The sequence below is a fragment of the Mobula birostris genome, chromosome 6, assembly GCF_030028105.1.
Source record: "Mobula birostris isolate sMobBir1 chromosome 6, sMobBir1.hap1, whole genome shotgun sequence".
NCBI classification, from domain to species: Eukaryota; Metazoa; Chordata; class Chondrichthyes; order Myliobatiformes; family Myliobatidae; genus Mobula; species Mobula birostris.
Window position 1 is genome coordinate 188889700 of NC_092375.1, and position 19515 is coordinate 188909214.

The 19515-nt window shown below is 42.9% G+C and overlaps 1 protein-coding gene across 1 annotated transcript in view; it reads left to right on the forward strand.

The window, feature by feature from the left end:
* Nucleotides 1-19515, forward strand: part of parp9 (poly(ADP-ribose) polymerase family member 9) — a 73428-nt gene that overhangs the window by 12518 nt on the left and 41395 nt on the right. The window contains exon 3 of the mRNA XM_072262104.1: nt 6625-6655. Coding sequence (XP_072118205.1) covers nt 6625-6655 — 31 coding nt within the window. The remainder of the gene's footprint in view (nt 1-6624; nt 6656-19515) is intronic.

Sequence of the window (19515 nt, forward strand, 5' to 3'; positions counted from 1 at the left end):
AGGCGTGTGCCTCGCAATTAATTATTACTAAAGTCTGTGGCAACTGTATAGCTTCTAAAAGGTTCAGTACGAAGGAGGCGTGTTTAATCGCTTTCCCCGACGAGGTGATAAATCCTCCATTTTTCCACAATCGCCCATAGTCATGTGCTATCCCAAACGCATAACGTGAGTCAGAATAAACATTGGCAGCTTTTCCTTAGGCCAAAATTGAAGCAAGCTCGGGTAACGGCATAGAGTTCTGCCGCCTGCCTCCCTCCTATTTTCAAGGCATAAGCTGCTACTGTCTTGTGGGGAGTTACTATAGCATACCCTGCCAGCAACAGATCATCTCTTGGGCGGTGCAAAGAACCATCTGTGAAAATGATTAAATCAGGGTCATCAATAGGTTCGCTTCTCAGACCTGGTGGGGGAGTAGTAGTGGCCTCCACTGCGAGCAGACAGTCATGGTCATCCCCATCCTGCTGTGCAGATGGTAATTGAACAAAAGTAGCTGGATTAATAGCCGGAGATCTTTTGTACGTACAGTCGGATCGAGAGAGAAGAATCACTTAATAACCTGTCCTTCTGGCCGTAGTAAAATGCTGAGTAGCAGCTGAATTCAACAGTAGCATTACGGCATGGGGTACTATCACAGTACACAGGTGATCCAATACAATAGGAATAGATTTTTTCTACCATTACATTTAGGTCATGGAAGGCTTTCTCCCTTTCAGGTGTCCACTCTACGATGAGGGGCTCCGTTTTCAATGTAGCAGAACGCATTACTGCATCCCTCTCCCGGTATTCGGGAATCCACTGTCAACCGTGCCCTGCCATGCCCAGGAAAGAAAGGATGTCATTTTTTTTGTTTTGGGGACTGGGACCTTCTTTATTGCTTTTATTCGATCCCTTCCCAAACTTCGCCAACCTTTACTGAGCTGGAATCCAAGGTACTGGACAGTCTCTTGGCAAAACTGCATTTTCTCCACAGGCACCCTGTGCTCTCTTCTCGCCAAAAGTTCAAGGAGTGTTAAAGAATCGGTCAGACATTGTGGCCCTGTAGCAGAAGCTATCAGGATGTTGTCTGCATACTGAATCAGCGTGGAATATTCGGACAGCTGGCATTCAGCCAAATCATTTTTAACTGCTGCAGCATAAACTGCGGGGTTTTCGGTATATCCCTGGGGCAGACGTGTCCACGTATATTGCTCATTCTTTAAGTAAAGGCAAATAAATACTGGCTATCCTCATGCAAAGGTATGGAGAAAAATGCTGAGCACCGATCGATTACAGTAAAGGTACTAGTAAGTATAGAAGTAAGCATAATGTTGGTGTCCGGCGCCAGCGGAGTGATAGGGATGACTATCTTATTAATGGCTCTTGGGTCCTGCACAGTACGCCATTAATTTCTCCGGCCAGTTTTTGGGATAGGTAATATAGGGGTGTTATACATGCTTTGTGTCTTCACCAGCACTTCTTGCTGCAATGTGTCAAATACTAGAGCGACACCTTCTTCAGCTTCAGTAGTGATACAGTACTGTTTAATACAGGGCAGTGGCACGTTCTTTTTAGAGTAACTTTATGCTCCGGAGCTGCTTGGGCCATTCCTACATGATTGGGCCATTCCTTCATTCTACATGTTGGGCCCATAGGTTCCCTGGTACTCGCGCTCAGGCTCTAGGGGGAAGTAGAGGGTCTTCTGGTGGTGGCTGTTGCTTTTCAAAGGTTGTTTCCCGGCTCTCGGACTTTAACATAATTCTCCCCTCCTTTTCGTTAAAGAATTCTATTCGGACTTCCTGTCCCAGTACCGGCAGAGTTATAGTATAAACAGCCTTGGTTTCTTTCGCCAATCGTTTTACCATCGTCCCGATATCTCTAGGCTTCGGTGGTAGTTTTATGACCACTGTCAAATGAGGCATTGAGGAGTCCCCAAGTCGGAATCTTTTTTTCCCGATCTTCTACTAAATCTACCAGGAGCTCTAATCCCTCGGGGCCAAAATACACTTATGGTGTTGCCTTCAGCTTTACCGTTTAAATAAGGGTGTACAGCCTGATCATAGTGCGGGTCAGTTTGTAAAGTGTAACAGACCGTGCAATGGAGCTGCTTCTTTTCTCGGCTGCTATTAATTAAGTATTGCAGATTGTGCGTGTAGAGGTTGGCTCGTCTTATCAATGTGCCATACAATCTCTGAACTTGCCAAGCATAGAGATTACTATCCAGCTGCCAACAGTGTAGTATGGGTTCTGGACTGTCCTTTTCTCGCCCATTCATTAATTTTAGCATTTGAGGGACCCCAATCTGAGGAAGCTCAGCTTTACAGTGCAGTGTTGCCCCTAATTTACAAAGGGTCTGCAGGGGAAGCGGGGCTGTTTTAGATACAATGAAGGTGTCTGTTAAAAGCTTATCCTTCATTCTCTTTTTCTCTTTTCCTGCCTCTTTTTTCCTTTTCGGGCGCTTTTTTAAGTCATCTCTAGTACTAACACTTCCTTCAGCTCCCTCGGCTTCAATTCCTCTTTCCTGAGACCCTTCTCTCGTTACAGTGATGTCTGCTCCCCTGGGGGTGTTAGGTGCCTGAATTTCTGGCATGGGGGGTTGTAAGGAGTGGGTGCGGGTCGTCCCAAGGCAGTCGTTGTCATTATTAAATCGTCTATTTCACTACTGGGAGCCAATGGGGCACTCGCCGGTACGGGGAGTTGGGGATAAAGTCCCGTGGCAGGTTTCGTTGCAGCCCCAGCCTTCTCTGTTTCAGGCTGCTTAATCTTCTTTTTCTTTGGAGGTTGGTGTCTTTTAGCCACCTCCTTCCATCGTTTAAAACATCTTAACATGTAATCAGCATCCCATTTTGGGTCACTGTCCCCATTTCGGGTGGTGTCCTCCCAATGCTGGATTAGTCTCAAATTAAATTTCCCCTATACAGCCAATCCCCATGTGACCACTCACTACTGTTACCGCATAACGATTAGCTCCGGTCTCTCTGATTACCATATCTGCCGGGGATCCAGGCGGGACCAAGGGTCTCCTATTTGCTGGTGGTGCCGTTTTATCTTTTTATTCTTTTTGGCGGTCTTTTTCCTACCTGCACTTGAGTGTTCAAAGCCTTCGTCATACCTTCGGAACTCTTCGGTTTATTAGCAGGATCAGCGCTAGCCGATCAACTGCTGGCACTTCCCATTTTTCCTGGTTAGGATTTTAATTTCAGTTCCTTTATACACACTATGTACACAATGAGCGCTCACTGGTGTGTTTCTTCTGTCTTTCCACAGGTCCCTCAGTTCAGTCACGGAATTAATCGGTAGCTACCTTGTTACTCCCACAAGCACCCCCTGCCATCCCCCTTTCAGCCAGAAGACAGACCACCAGTCTCCCCCTTTCAGCTAGGAGACTGATTTCCCTTCCCAACTTGGAAGGCACCTTTCTGTCTTGTTTCTCCTTTTCCGCCTAGGGTTCTTTTCCTAGAATCGCGTAAGAGCCGCTGTCTTGCTTTTGCTCAAGCGTACCCTATCGCAATCCCATCCTCGTCATCATTCTGTTGCGGAAAAATCTCAGGAGCAGCAGACAGACAAATCAGGCCGACTCATAGAATTGTTTCAGACTGAAGGACTTCATTTATACGTTATATAACGGAGAGCCTCTTTTCCTAAAAGCGGTGCCCAAAAGCTCTGATTAGTGTTCAGACACGCTTCATTATATAGACACAGCGTACGTAACTAAAAGCACTTAACAATAACATTGCTTGACTGTGAACTTAGGCCTAAAATGTAACAACGTGACTTTGAACTTGGCCTAAATTTCAACAAACAACAGCATTACGTAAATGCGGCGCCATAACATTTTTCTTTAGACATTATCAAGGACTTTAGCTGAATTTTAAGAGCATTCACAAGCTACAGTATTAGGTTAACCCCTACATATCCAAAGAGTCTTAAATTCTTCCACACTCTTGAAGCAAGAGATTGGAGCTCTGCAATTTAGTGACAATTTACAATGAGATTGGATGCACGTTGACTTGACATTGAGTGGACGCAAACAGATGGGTGGAGTCAAAGTGGACAAAAGGATGTCGTTGATATTGTCTGTAACATATCATTGAATGGTGACTAATAGATTGCAGTTTATGGTTTACAACAGCAAAAATATTAATCAGGGGCCAGAGCTAAAGCTCCTGAAAACAATGTTAGCAAATGCACAATTTTTGAAGGTTAAGTATATTTTAAACAATTTTCTGAAAATATTTTTCTAGTATGTGTAGAAATAGATAGCTTGTGTGAAATCCCTCATTACTGACCTTGAATGAAGATGCCCTTCATTTAAAATAAGATAATTTACAAAAAATTACTCCACATATAGTCATAGTCATAGTCATACTTTATTGATCCCGGGGGAAATTGGTTTTTGTCACAGTTGCACCATAATAAATAGTAATAAAACCATAAATAGTTAAATAGTAATATGTAAATTATGCCAGGAAATAAGTCCAGGACCAGCCTATTAGCTCAGGGTGTCTGACCCTCCAAGGGAGAAGTTGTAAAGTTTGATGGCCACAGGCAGGAATGACTTTCTACGGCGCTCTGTGTTGCATCTTGGTGGAATGAGTCTCTGGCTGAATGTACTCCTCTGCCCAATCAGTATGTTATGTAGTGGATGGGAGACAGTGTCCAAGATGGCATGCAACTTGGACAGCATCCTCTTTTCAGACACCACCGTCAGAGTCCAGTTCCATCCCCACAACATCGCTGGCCTTACGAATGAGTTTGTTGATTCTGTTGGTGTCTGCTACCCTCAGCCTGCTGCCCCAGCACACAACAACAAACATGATCACACTGGCCACCGCAGACTTAATTAGTATTTATTCACAATAAGTCCATCAATTAGCTGAAGCACAAAAGTTATGGTAATAATTTTTTGAAAAAAATAGAAAATCAACATCCCACCCCCAAACCATAAGTCACTTCTCTGAAGAGTTAACAGCCTGATTTTCAATTAATTGAGAGCGCTCTCCTGAGTCGCTGCATCACTGCCTGGTATGGGAAGTGTACTTCCCTCAATCGCAGGACTCTGCAGAGAGTGGTGCGGACAGCCCAGCGCATCTGTAGATAGCCAGAGTCATACTTTATCACTCTTCAGGACATTTACAGAGACAGGTGCATAACAAGGGCCCGAACTATCGCTGGAGACCTGAGTAACCCCAGCCACAACTGTCCCAGTTGCTGCCATCCGGGAAACAGTACCGCAGCATTAAAGCCAGGACCAACAGGCTCTGGTGAAGCTTCTTCCACCAGGCCATCAGACTGATTAATTCATGCTGACACAATTGTATTTCTATGCTATATTGACTGTTCTGTTGTACATCTTACTGCAATGCTATTGTACATTGCATATTCAGACAGAGATGTAACAAAGATTTTTACTCATGTATGTGAAGGATGTAAGAAATTAAGTCAATTCAATTCAATTTAATGTATGGTAGGTGATGGGTATGGCTTTTTAATTCTTAGATTAGACTGTTTGTTATCTTTGCAGTTTAGCAAATCTGCTTGTATTTTAAGTAGTTCTTGTATGCACATAACAGTTTAAAATGCCTCCTAATGGTCACAGATTGTACATATAGCTATTCCTTACTGATCCCTTAGTGGTCATATTCGTATAGAACAGTTATGACTCTGGAAGATTCTCTTGGTGCTGCATAATTTGGATAAGTTCTTTCTTATTGCTTAACTCTTATCTCCAAATTTAAATGGAATTTTCTCATTCTATATGGGTATAAATATAGCTGACTACAAGGCATCATTATCTTAGTTCTTTTGTCTCTCTTCACTTAGTAGACCCCATCACTGTTCGTTTCAATTTTTCTTTGTTCTATTAATGCTTAATAAACTGATCTTGAAGTAACAAGTTTTGTCCCTCTTTCCTGACTTCTGAAAGAACCTTGGATTAAAACCTCAGAATCCAACATAGGGGTACAGGAAGTTTGACTTGGCATTGCCTTGTTTATCCAGAGATGTAATTATATTCGTAAATGATTTCCTCGATGAATTGTTGAATTAATAATAAATTCTCACTGTAATTACATTAGAGAGCCTGGGTTCCTTGCAGATTTCTCTCCTGTCCTCATTTAAAAGCATTTCATTAAGTTAAAATATGGAAATTTGATATCTGCGATAAAATAGAAAATGCTGGAAATATTCAGCAGGTCAAGTAGCACCTTTTGAGAGTTTTATCAGAAATATTATAGCTAAAGCGATGGATCAGCTCAGGGAAATGGCAGTAGATATTCCAGGAAGTCCACATATGGGAAGAAGGCTGTTATTGAAGATACTGCCTTCTGATCTTCAGTAAGTCATCTTTGATGACTAAAGACTCTTCTTGCTGTTCTAGTTCATCTGCCTTCAAAATGGCAGCTACCTTTTGACAGAAATCTATGAGAGATCAATGAGAGGTAGGTTCAAGTTTTGCCAAGTTTATTTGCTTGAGGTAGAAGATGCCTCAATCAGTGTCTCTGGTATTGACAGATTCTTTACTGAGATCTAATCTAAGAAATACAGAATGTTGATAACTATCCTGAGTGTATTTTGTGTTGTTGAAATTCTTTTATGTTAGAACTGTTTAATATTTTAAATGTTTCTTATTCTAATTTTCATTTTTAGGTTCCTGAGAAACATGATGGAGAGAATATTAGTAAGTGATTCCCAGTTTCAAGAGAATTTAAAAGTACTTTTGTTTTCTAATGCTGAAGGGACTTCTAATATCGGGGGGGGGGGTTGCGAGGAGTAGGATATTGAATTAAGATGACAAGCAGTCAAATGTTCAGAGCCACCTTCCTCTGATGAGACAGAGAAGACAGGTTGTAACTGCTATCACTCAGCTTATTTCAGTGCTTGAATTTCAGAAAAAGGACAGTCACCAAAAGTGATCAGTAATTTGGGAAACTTCCATAGATTTGCAGTAGGCCTTTCCCAATGTAAGCCTCTGCCAGGGATTCCAGCAGCATACAGTGAAGCAACAGTGGTCCTAATGTCAGTCATAACATCACCAGTCGTCACTCAGGTGTGTCTTCCTTAATTCCTGCTGGGAATGCATTGTGCAGGGCCGATCAGCAGCGGCAACTGAGCTCGACGAAGAATTGCTTCTCACAGGTCAGAGGTGGTAATTTAAAATGAGAGCTTCGCTGGTGTTAGTCCATTCTGCGGGGCATATCAGCTGCCGCAACTGAGCTCAACGAACTAAATAAAAGTACAGAAGGGATAAGCAAAGTGGCCATTGTCAGGAGTAGGCCAGTGGCGAGAGTAGAAGTGACAGGCTTTGGCTCATTCAGGCTTTAGTAAAAGCGGGCTTCGGTGAGGTAAGTGGGTAGGTGGACTTCATTTTTGGTTTCTCTTTGCATTTTTTTGAGGAATAGAGAGCATATCAGTAGGGTTAGAATTTTGCTCTGGGTGTTGGATTTGGGAATCCTGGGAATCTTCCTGTCTCCCAGATGGCCACATCTGCGCTAGGTGCACCGAGATGCAGCTCCTGAGGGACCGTGTTAGGGATCTGGAGCTGTGGCTTGATGACCTACAGTTTATTAGGGAGAGTGAACAGGAGATAGAGAGGAGCTACAGGGAGTTAATCACCCTCAGGCTGCAGGAGTTAGGTAAGAGGGAAGCGAAGGGAAGAGCTCAGATAGTAGAGAGCACTCCTGTGGCCAACCCCCCTCAGTAATCGTTATCTTGATTTGGATGCGTTTGAGGGGATGACCTGACAGAGGACGACCACGACGATCGGGTCTCTGGCACTGAGCCTGGTCCCGTGGTGCAGAAGGGAAAGAGGAAGATGAGGAATATGGTAGTCATAGGGGATTCCAGAGTGAGGGGAACAGAGAGGAGTTTCTGTCAGCCTGATAGAGATACCCACATGGTGTGTTGCCTCCCAGGTGCCAGGGTATGGGATGTCTCGGATCGGGTGCAGAGTATTCTGAAGGGAGAGGGTGAACAGCCAGAAGTCTTGGTACAGATTGGTACCAATGACATAGGTAGAAAAAGGGAGGAGGTCCTGAAGAGAGAATTCAGGGAATTAGTTAGGAGGCTGAAAAGCAGGACCTCTACGGTAGTAATCTCAGGGGAAAACAGAAATCAATCAAAGATAGTGTGCAACAGAGATTATAGAAAGAACAGGCAATAAAGGAAATTACAATGACATGAGAGGGGAACTGGCTGAAGTTGACTGGAAAGGGACATTTGCAGGAACGACAGCAGAGCAGCAATGGCTGGAGCTTCTGCAAAAAATGAGGGGAGTGCAAGACAGATATATTCCAAATAAGAAGAAATTTCCAAAGTGAAGGACACCACCGTGGCTGACAAGTGGTCAGAGCCAAAGTAAAAGCAAAAGAGAGGGCATACAAGGTAGCCAGAGCTAGTGGGAAGATAAAGGATTGGGAAGCTTTTAAAAACCTGCAGAAGGAAACAAAGAAGATCATTAGGAAGAATAATGAGAGGAAGCTGGTGACTAATATCAAAGAAGATACTAAGAGCTTTTCTTTAAGTACATAAAGGGTAAAAGAGAGTTGAGGGTAGATATAGGTCCAATACAGAATGATGCTGGAAATATTGTAATGAAAGATGCAGAGATGGCAGAGGAACTGAATGCAAATTTTGCATCAGTCTTCACAATGGAAAACTTCTGCAGTATACCAGATATTCAAGAGGGTCAGGGAAGTGAAGAATGTGCAGTGAAAATAACGACTGAGAAGGTGCTCAGGAAGCTTAATGGTCTGAGGGTGGATAAATCCCCTCGACCTGATGGAATGCACCCTTGGGTTCTGAGAGAAATAGCTGGAGAGATTACGGAGGCATTAACAATGATCTTTCAAGAATCAATAGATTCTGGCATTGTACTGGATGACTGGAAAATTGCAAATGTTACTCCGCTATTTAAGAAGGGTGGGAGGCAGCAGAAAGGAAACTATAGACCTGTTAGCCTGACATCAGTGGTTGGAAAGTTGTTGGAATCGACTGTTCGGGATGAGATTATGGAGTACCTGGAGGCACATGACAAGATAGGCCAAAGCCAGCATGGTTTCCTGAAAGGAAAATCCAGCCTGACAAACCTACAGCAATTCTTTGAGGAAATTACAAGCAGGGTAGACAAAGGAGATGCAGTAGATGTGGTGTACTTAGATTTTGACAAGTTGCTGCACATGAGGCTGCTTAGCAAAATAAGAGCCCATGGAATTACAGGGAAGTTACTAGCATGGGTGGAGCATTGCCTGGTCGGGATAAAACAAAGAGCGGGAATAAAGGGATCGTATTCTGGCTGGCTGCCGGTTACCAGTGAAGTTCCACAGAGGTTGGTGTTGGGACCGCTGCTTTTTACGATGTATGTCAATGATTTTGACTACGGTATTAATGGATTTGTGGCTAAATTTGCTGATGATACAAAGATAGGTTGAGGAGCAGGTTGTGTTGAGGAAACAGAGCCTGCAGAGAGACTTAGATAGTTTAGGGGAATGGGCAAAGTGGCAAATGAAATACAGTGTTGGAAAGTGTATGGTCATGCACTTTGGTGGAAGAAATAAATGGGCAGACTATTATTTAGATGCGGAGAGAATTCAAATGCAGAGATACAAAGGGAATTGGGAGTCCTTGTTCAGGATACCTCAAAGGTTGACCTCCAGGTTGGGTCAGTGGTGAAGAAGGCGAATGCAATGTTGGCATTCATTTCTAGAAATATAGAATTTAAGAGCAGGGATGTGATCTTGAGGCTCTATAAGGCACTCATGAGACCACACTTGGAGTATTGTGTGCAGTTTTGGGCTCCTTATTTTAGAAAGGACATACTGAAACTGGAGAGGGTTCAGAGAAGATTTACAAGAATGATTCCAGGAATGAAAGGGTTACCGTATGAGGAACGTCTGGTAGCTCTTGGGCTGTATTCCGTGGAGTTCAGGAGAATGAGGGGAGATCTCATGGAAACATTCTGAATGTTAAAAGGCCTGAACAGATTAGATATGGCAAAGTTATTTCCCATGGTAGGGGAGTCCAGGACAAGAGGCATTACTTTAGGATTGAAGGACGTCCTTTTAGAACTGAGATGCAGACAAATTACTTTAGTCAGAGGGTGGCAGATCTGTGGAATTTGTTGCCACAAGTGGCTGTGGAGGCCAAGTCATTGGGAGTATTTAAGGCAGAGATAGATAGGTTCTTGATTAGCCAGGCATCTACATCTAAGGGTATGGGTTGAAGACAGGGGAGTGGGGATGACTGGAAGAATTGGATCAGCCCATGATTGAATGGCGGAGCATACTCGATGGGCCGAATGGCCTACTTTTGTTCCTATATCTTTTCGTCTTATGGTGGGAGTAGGGAAAACCATTATTTCCTACCCAGGCTGCTCACCTTTGATGCCTGGCCGGTGAGAATTGTGTGGTGCCCATCCCAATCACACAGTTACTTCTTTACGACTGAAGAGCCCCACTACTTGATACAAAGGTGTAGTGTTGTGGTGCAGTGTGTTGGAACTCTGACTAAACACCAAGTTAAACCGGAGCCAATGAAGACAGAGTCGTAGTAAGGTTAACCATTTACTGTTCACTCCATAAGACCATAAGACAAAGGAGCAGAAGTAGGCCATTCGGCCCATCGAGTCTGCTCTGCCATTTTATCATGAGCTGATCCATTTTATCCTATTTAGTCCCGCCTTCTCACCATAAGCTTTGATGCCCTGGCTACTCAGATACCTATCAATCTCTGCCTTAAATACGCCCAATGACTTGGCCTCCACTGCTGCCCGTGGCAACAAATTCCATAGATTCACCACCCTCTAACTAAAAAAAATTTCTTCGCATTTCTGTTCTGAAAGGGCGCCCTGCAATCCTTAAGTCATGCCCTCTCGTACTAGACTCCCCCATCATGGGAAACAACTTTGCCACATCCACTCTGTCCATGCCTTTTAACATTCGAAATGTTTCTATGAGGTCTCCCCTCATTCTTCTAAACTCCAAGGAATACAGTCCAAGAGCGGACAGACGTTCCTCATATGTTAACCCTCTCATTCCCGGAATCATTCTCGTGAATCTTCTCTGTACCCTCTCCAACGTCAGCACATCCTTTCTTAAATAAGGAGACCAAAACTGCCCACAGTACTTCAAGTGAGGTCTCACCAGCGCCTTATAGAGCCTCAACATCACATCCCTGCTCCTATACTCTATTCCTCTAGAAATGAATGCCAACATTGCATTTGCCTTCTTCACTACTGACTCAACCTGGAGGTTAACTTTAAGGGAATCCTGTACGAGGACTCCCAAGTCCCGTTGCATCTCAGAACTCTGAATTCTTTCCCCATTTAAATAATAGTCTGCCCGTTTATTTTTTCTGCCAAAGTGCATAACCATACACTTTCCAACATTGTACTTCATTTGCCACTTCTCTGCCCATTCTTCCAATCTATCCAAGTCTCTCTGCAGACTCTCCATTTCTTCAGCACTACCGGCCCCTCCACCTATCTTCGTATCATCAGCAAACTTAGCCACAAAGCCATCTATTCCATAATCCAAATTGTTGATGTACAACGTGAAAAGAAGCGGCCCCAACACTGATCCCTGCGAACACCACTGGTAACCGGCAGCCGACCAGAATAGGATCCCTTTATTCCCACTCTCTGTTTCCTGCCAATCAGCCAATGCTCTATCCACATATGTAACTTTCCCGTAATTCCATGGGCTCTTATGTTGTTAAGTAGCCTCATGTGTGGCACCTTGTCAAAGGCCTTCTGAAAATCCAAATATACAACATCCACTGCATCTCCCTTGTCTAGCCTACTGGTAATTTCCTCAAAAAATTGTAATAGGTTTGTCAGGCAGGATTTTCCTTTAAGGAATCCATGCTGAGTTCTGCCTATCTTGTCATATGCCTCCAGGTACTCTGTAACCTCATCCTTGACAATCGACTCCAACAACTTCCCAACCACCGATGTCAAGCTAACAGGTCTATAATTTCCTTTTTGCTTCCTTGCCCCCTTCTTAAATAGCGGAGTGACATTTGCAATCTTCCAGTCTTCTGGAACCATGCCAGAATCTATCGACTTTTGAAAGATCATCGCTAATGCCTCCGCAATCTCCACAGCTACTTCCTTCAGAACACGAGGGTGCATTCCATCTGGTCCAGGAGATTTATCGACCTTTAGCCTATTCAGCTTCCTGAGTACTTTCTCTGTCGTAATTGTGACTGCGCACATTTCTCTTCCCTGCCACCCTTGAGTGTCCGGTATCCTGCTGTTTTCCTCAGTGAAGACTAATGAAAAATACTTGTTCAGTTCCTCTGCCATCTCCTCATCCCCCATTACAATTTCTCCAGCATCATTTTCTATCGGTCCTATATCTACTCTCACCTGTCTTTTACTCTTTATATACTTGAAAAAGCTTTTAGTATCCTCTTTGATATTATTTGCTAGTTTCCTTTCATAGTTAATCTTTTCTCTCTTAATGACCTTCTTGGTTTCCTTTTGTAAGGTTTTAAAAACTTCCCAATCCTTTGTCTTCCCACTAATTTTTGCTTCCTTGTATGCCCTCTCCTTTGCTTTAACTTTGGCTTTGACTTTGGCTTTGACTTCTCTTGTCAACCACGGTTGCATCCTTTTTCCACTCGAAAATTTCTTCTTTTTTGGAATATACCTGTCTTGCACCTTCCTCATTTCTCGCATAAACTCCAGCCACTGCTGCTCTGCTGTCTTTCCCGCCAGTGTCTCTTTCCAGTCAACTTTGGCCAGTTCCTCTCTCATGCCACTGTAATTTCCTTTACTCCACTGAAACACCGACACATCAGATTTCGGCTTCTCTTTTTCAAATTTCACAGTGAACTCAATCATGTTATGATCACTGCCTCCTAAGGGTTCCTTCACCTCAATCTTTCTAATCACCTCCGGTTCATTACACAATACCCAATCCAGTACAGCCGATCCCCTAGTGGGCTCGACAACAAGCTGTTCTAAAAAGCCATCTCGCAGACATTCTACAAATTCTCTCTCTTGAGATCCAGTGCCGACCTGATTTTTCCAATCTACTCGCATGTTAAAATCCCCCACAGTTATCATAACACTGCCCTTCTGACAAGCCTTTTCTATTTCCAGTTGTAATTTGTAGTCCACATCCCTGCAGCTGTTTGGAGGCCTATAAATAACTGCCATCAGGGTCCTTTTACCCCTGCTATTCCTTAGCTCAACCCATAAAGATTCTGCACCTTCCGATCCTATATCACCTCTTTCTAACGATTTAATATCATTTCTTACCAATAAAGCCAGAGACATGCATCCTTTAGCCACGTCTCAGTGATGGCCACAATATCATACCTGCCAATCTGTAGCTGTACAACAAGATCATCCACCTCATTCCTTATGCTGCGTGCATTTAAGTACAACACCTTAAGACCAGTATTTGATACTTCTTGCTTTGATTTCACTGCAATTTTATTGCATTGCAACTCATCCTGATGGCTACAAATTTGCCCCATCACCTGCCTGTCTTTCCTGACATCTTTACTGCTCACTATCTTAGATTTATTTCTTTATGAAGCGGGTAAAGTGATTGGATAAAGATTTGATAAATGAAGCATAATGCAGGAAAATATACAAATAATGTCCGGTTTAAGATGGCACTGGTGAAGCTTAGCAATCTCTTGCTGGAGGCCAATGAAACAAAGTAAACAACTAAATACTTTGTTAATCACAATTTTTTCCCACCACTTCCCCACTTTTATTTCCCACTCTGGCCTCTTACCTCTTTTCATCTGCCTATCACCTCCCGTGGGTCCCCTCCTCCTCCCTCCCTTTCTCCTATGATCCACTCTCCTCTCCTATCAGATTCCTGCCTCTCCAGTCTTTTATCTTTCCTACCCACCTGGCTTCACCTATCATCTTATAGGTATCTTCCTTCCCCTACCCCGATCTGTTTACTCAGGCATCTTCCCCATTCCTTTCTAGTTCTGAAGGGTCTCGACCTGAAATGCCAACTGTTTATGCATTTCCATAGATGCTGCCTGGCCTGCTCAGGTCCTCCAGTATTTTGTGTTTGTTGCTCTGGATTTCCAGCATCCCATCTGCAGAATTTCTTATGTCGATGTTGTGGATCTTGCTTGTAGGGAGAGCGGTCTATGGTTAGTAGACGTCTGATGCAAGATCCACCAGTTATGTGCTCAATCATCACTGCTAGCTGAGCAAAGCTGTCTGCATTTTGTAATTCCATGGAGGTGAAGGTTGAGCTGATCTGGGTTCTGTGGTTGAGATGACAAGATCAAATAGCTGGCTAGTTCCACTTCTTTGGGAGGCTAGTGGTATGTGCGGCAAGGAAGATTGAAAAGAGAATGAAGATCAAAAACTGAAGAAGCCAGAAATCTGAAAATAAAACAGCAGGCTAGGCAGCATCCATGGAAAGGAAAATAGCACGGGCGACCCTGGCTCAATTCCAGCCGCTGCCTGTAAGGAGTTCGTATGTTCTGTCTGTGACCGTGTGCGTTTCCTCACACAGTCCAAAGACATACCAGCTGGCAGGTTTATTGGTCATTGTAAATTGTCCCGCAATTAGGCTAGGATTAAATTGTGGGATTGCTGGGCAGCACAGCTCGAAGGCTGGAAAGACCTGCTCTGTGCTGTTTCTCAATAAATAAAAACAATAACATAAATTCTAATCTTGTTTCACTGCATCAGATCTATAGCCTTCTATGATTTTTTTCAATTCAAATGCTTGTCTAGAAATTTACTTACTTAATTTAATTTAGCGATTGTAATGTTCTGGTGCAGTGTGTTGGAACTCTGACTAAACAAGTTAAACGGGAGCCAATGAAGACAGAGTCGTAGTAAGGTTAACCATTTACTGTTCACTCTTCCACATTAACATCGTACGGTGAAAACTGTTGATGATAAATACAAACATTCTGGAGAGCAGGGGCTCTCTCTGCTTTCAGCGCGAGTCTCCGGCCGCCCCGAGCAGCGGGGGGGGAGGGGGGGGGTCCCGTCAAACCGCCGTCGGGCTCGAGCCCACCCCGCCTCTGGAATTGAAAAGCCGGCACGCGCGCCGCCCCAACCGCCGCTTCCTTCACAGAAACCGCGTTAATATTTTTACTTCAAGTACTTCCTCATGAACTTACGGCGTTGCTTCTATAATGTTTCTTTGTGGGTAGAAACGGAGCTCTTCAGGATGGCGCCGCACGCGCGGCTCCCGCCGTCACACCTCCCCCAACCGGCGGTGACGTCATCGCACGCCGCCATATACCCTTGACAATGAATTTACCTTTATAATACTGTAACTTAATTATCAACCTTTAGCTTTAACTAGAAAATAGTTACAAACAAATCATTTAAAGCGCAGACCCAACAAAGTCAAATAAATGCCTTAAGGGCAACACAAAAGGTACCCATTATATTCTGTCCTTCAAGAGTCTAGCCTACAGCAGGAAATTCTACAGGGATGTAGGATTTCGGCCAGACTTTGGACAAGTATGCATTTTCTGTGTGACTTGGCTTGGCTGTTCCAAGGATTAACATTAGGATTGCTCATTTGTGTCTTGCTTCTTGTTGCCCAGCAAAAGTGGTGCAGGTTCAGGGCACTGCAATAGGCTGTTGTTGTCACAATCAAGCTCAATATCACTGGCACATGATGTGAAATTTGTTGTTTTGCGGCAGCGTTACATTACAACACATAAAAAATGTAAATTACAGTAAGAAAATATATATGTATATACAGGTTAAATTAAATAAGTAATGCAAAAAGCAAAATAAAAAAAAGTAGTGAGGTGGTGTTCATGGGTTCAATGTTCAATGTCCATTCAGAAATCTGATGGCAGAGGGGAAGAAGCTGTTCCTGGATGGTCGAGTATGTGCCTTCAGGCTCCTGTACCACCTTCCTGATCTTGAATAGAAATTCAAGATTTTCTACTCTGAAACATTCTTTGTAACAGAACAATATATTGGAATTAGTTTATTCGTGTCATGTGCACCAAGATACAGTGAAAAGCTTTTCCTGCATACTGTTTATACAGATCAAATCATTGCACAGTGCATTGAGGTAGAGCAAGGTGAAACAAAAACAGAATGCAGGAGAAAGTGTAACAGCTACAGAGAATTTACAGTGCAAGTAAACAATCAGGTGCAGCATCATAATGAGATAGATTGTAAATAGTCCATCTTGTCATACTATGGAACAATATTGTAACAGTGGGTTAGAATTTGTCCTTGAGACTGGTGGTATGTGCTTTTAGGCTTTTGTATCTTCTGCCTGATAGGAGAATGCCACAAAAGAGATACCAGGTTGACCACGAATCCAGAATTTTTGTGATGTGTGTCGTGCCGGATTGGTAGTTTTGCTGAGTCATAGGTGGTTAGGTTAGGAGTAACAAATAAACACCTCTAATCCATGTGATGAGCACCTCACCCTACCTTTAAAGTACCCTGTAAATAGTACAAGTTGGACAAAAAAGAAAAAAGAAACAAGAAATGAAAAGCATGAAGCACTGCTCAAAATGTTATGCCATGCCACTGCTTGAAACACTGAAACAACCCTTTACTGTAATTGCACTCATGATCCAGTACTAATTCTTCATGAAATAATTTCACTTGTTCCTTCACCGTCTCTCCTGACAGTTCTACTCCTTTGCTGATGTGGAGTTTAAACCACTTTCAGCAGCACACACAAAATGCTGGAAGAATTCAGCAGGCCAAGCAACATCTAAGAAAAGAGTACAGTCGACTGAGTCCTGTCGAAGGTTTTCAGGCCAAAATGTTGACTGTACTCTTTTCCAAGATGCTGACTGGCCTGCTGAGTTCCTCCAGCATTTTGTGTATGTTGTTCAGATTTCCAATATCTGCAGATTTTCTCTTGTTTGTGACTTTGAAAACTTTATCTGGTTGTGAACATTTTCTATCTTTTAGTTTTCCTTATGCACAATTGTTTTTTTAATTCTGTGTCAGCCAAGAGCTGGAGCAACTTTCCTTTGCTTCTTTACATCATAAACTGTGGAAGAGCTGATATTATATAAGTTGCATATGCTTTTCACAGACACCACAGTCAAGGTTTTTCAAAACTTCCACCTTATCTTGTATAGATAATGTGTAGTGTTTGCAATGTACCCCACAAGAAGCACTTCCTTTATTCAGTGAAGACATGACTGAGGTTAGGTAAGCACAGGTTATAAAAATAAATGTAGAATAACACAAAGAAATAATTTGCTTCTTTTGAAGACTGCACCAACAGCTGATTCTGCTAATTGCAGCACAAAAACAGTGGTGAGGAGTTGGCACGGCAATGTGAGAAATTTGAAATTAGGCTGGCGAAAATGATGTCCGAACCAGGGACAAATCCAGATTACTGATTGCCAGATTCCAGGTAGTCGAGCTGTGTATTATTCATTTAAAGAAATCTAATTTTTCATGTCTCTTTAAGAATGAGAATTTTTCAGGTTGTGAAGTGAAGCTTTTGGCACATTAGCCTTCATGAATCAAAGCATTGAGTACAGGAGATGGGATGTTATTTTGAAGTTGTATAAGACATTGATGAGGCTGAATTTTGAATATTATGTGCAGTTTAGATGTAAATAAAGTTGAAAGCGTACACAGAAGATTTACAAGGATTTTGCTGGCGCTGGATGACCAAGTGTGGACTTTGTTCTTTGGAACGCAGAAGATTGAGAGGAGATTTGACAGGGGTATGGATAGGAGAAATGCGAACAGGCTTTTCCCATTAGGTTTGGGTGGGACTACAACCTGTGGTCATGGGTTCAGGGTAAACTGTGAAAAGTTTAAGGTGAACTTGAGGAGAAACCTCTTCAGTTAGAGGGTCATGAGAGTGTGGAACATGCTGCCAGTGCAAGTGGTGTATGTCTACTTGTGTGCTGCACTCTTCTATGGCTCTATGACTATGAATTCTGGATAAATATAGTTAAAGAAATGTATGACATAGGAAGAGGCTCTTTGGTCCACAGAGTCTATGTTGACCACCAATGCTGTAAGAATTCCATTTTTAAATATTCTCCCCACATTTTCAGCTACTCCTCTCAGATTCTGTCACTCTTGCTCATAGTAGGGGCAATTTATAATGGCCAACTAATCCACCGAACTGCATGTCTCTGGGAGCTGAGAGAAATTGGAGCAGCCCAGAGGAAGCGTATGTGATCACAGGGAAAACGTGCAAACTCCACACAGACACTACTTGAGGTTACATTTGAACATGGTCTCTGCCATAGTGAGGCAGTGAGTCTACACGGTGTGCTGTTGTACTGTCCGGAAAACTCTGGGGAGGCGTGAAGAAACAAAATTACCTCTCTCTGCTTGTGAGGAAAATTAATTGACAAATTACTTATGTCAGTTAGAAAATATTTGGCAACTGTTTGTTAGATTCTTTTTCACCCTGTATATTAACATCAATATTAATGTGTTTAATAATATGTAGCTGTTTTTACTATTTCTTCTGAATTCTTTCATTGTTGTTTTTTCCGTGCACTTTCACACGAGGAGCTGACATTAGTTTGCAAGAGGATCAGAAGTTTTACAGCAAGCAAATAAATGAAATAGAAACTCTGCAGTTGGAAGAGGAGGGTAAGGTTATTGTTTCAACTCCATTGACTCTTTTTTTCTACTTTAGTGATACAGTGCCGAGTAAGCCCTTCCAGCTCTTTAGTCCAACAAGCCTACAACACCGAGTAACCCTAAGCTCATCATAGAACAATTTACAAAGACCAATTAACCTACCTGGGCACATGTTTGGATTGTGGAAGGAAACCGGAGAACCCAGGGAAAACCTATGGATTCCACTGGGAACACACACAGAAACTCCGTATGGAATGGCACTGGAAATTGAACTCTGAACTCCAGAACGCCCCCCCAAAAAACTGTCACCATGTCATATTACTAAAAATATCATGTATTTCCGGACAAATTAAGAAATGGTATCCTATTCTTGACCATAAGGCCATAAAACATAAAGGTCTTTTAAGAGACTTTTGGATAGATACTTGGAGCTTAGAAAAATAGAGGGCTATGGGTAAGCCTAGTAATTCCTAAGGTAGGGACATGTTCGGCACAACTTTGTGGGCCGAAGGGCCTGTATTGTGCTGTAGGTTTTCTATGTTTCTAAAACATAGATGCAGTGTTAGCAGCATTAGCGGCAGACCAATCGATTCGCAGAGAGAGAAAGCTTCGTACAGGTCGGGGAGAAGACTTGAAAAAAGGAGCATTTCAGGGGGCTTGGCGCATTAGCGGTGGATCAATCAATTTGCAGAGAGAGGGAGCTACGTACAAGTCGGGGAGAAGGGTTTAAAAAAGGAGCGTTTCGTGGGGCTCAGCACATTAACGGTGGACCAACTGATTTGTGATTCATCAGCAGGAGCAAATAAATGTAAAGCAGGGTCAAAGCAGAGTGGCCATTATGTGAGTGGACCAGTGTGGGAGTGGGAACTTTGGCTCAAGTAGCTTTGGCATTGAGGCACAGGTAAGTAGTAGGTAAAGCTTATGTAGTGGTTGAATAAAAAGACACTAAGTTACAGCTAATTAAATAAAGGGATGATGCAGAATCAGGTTAT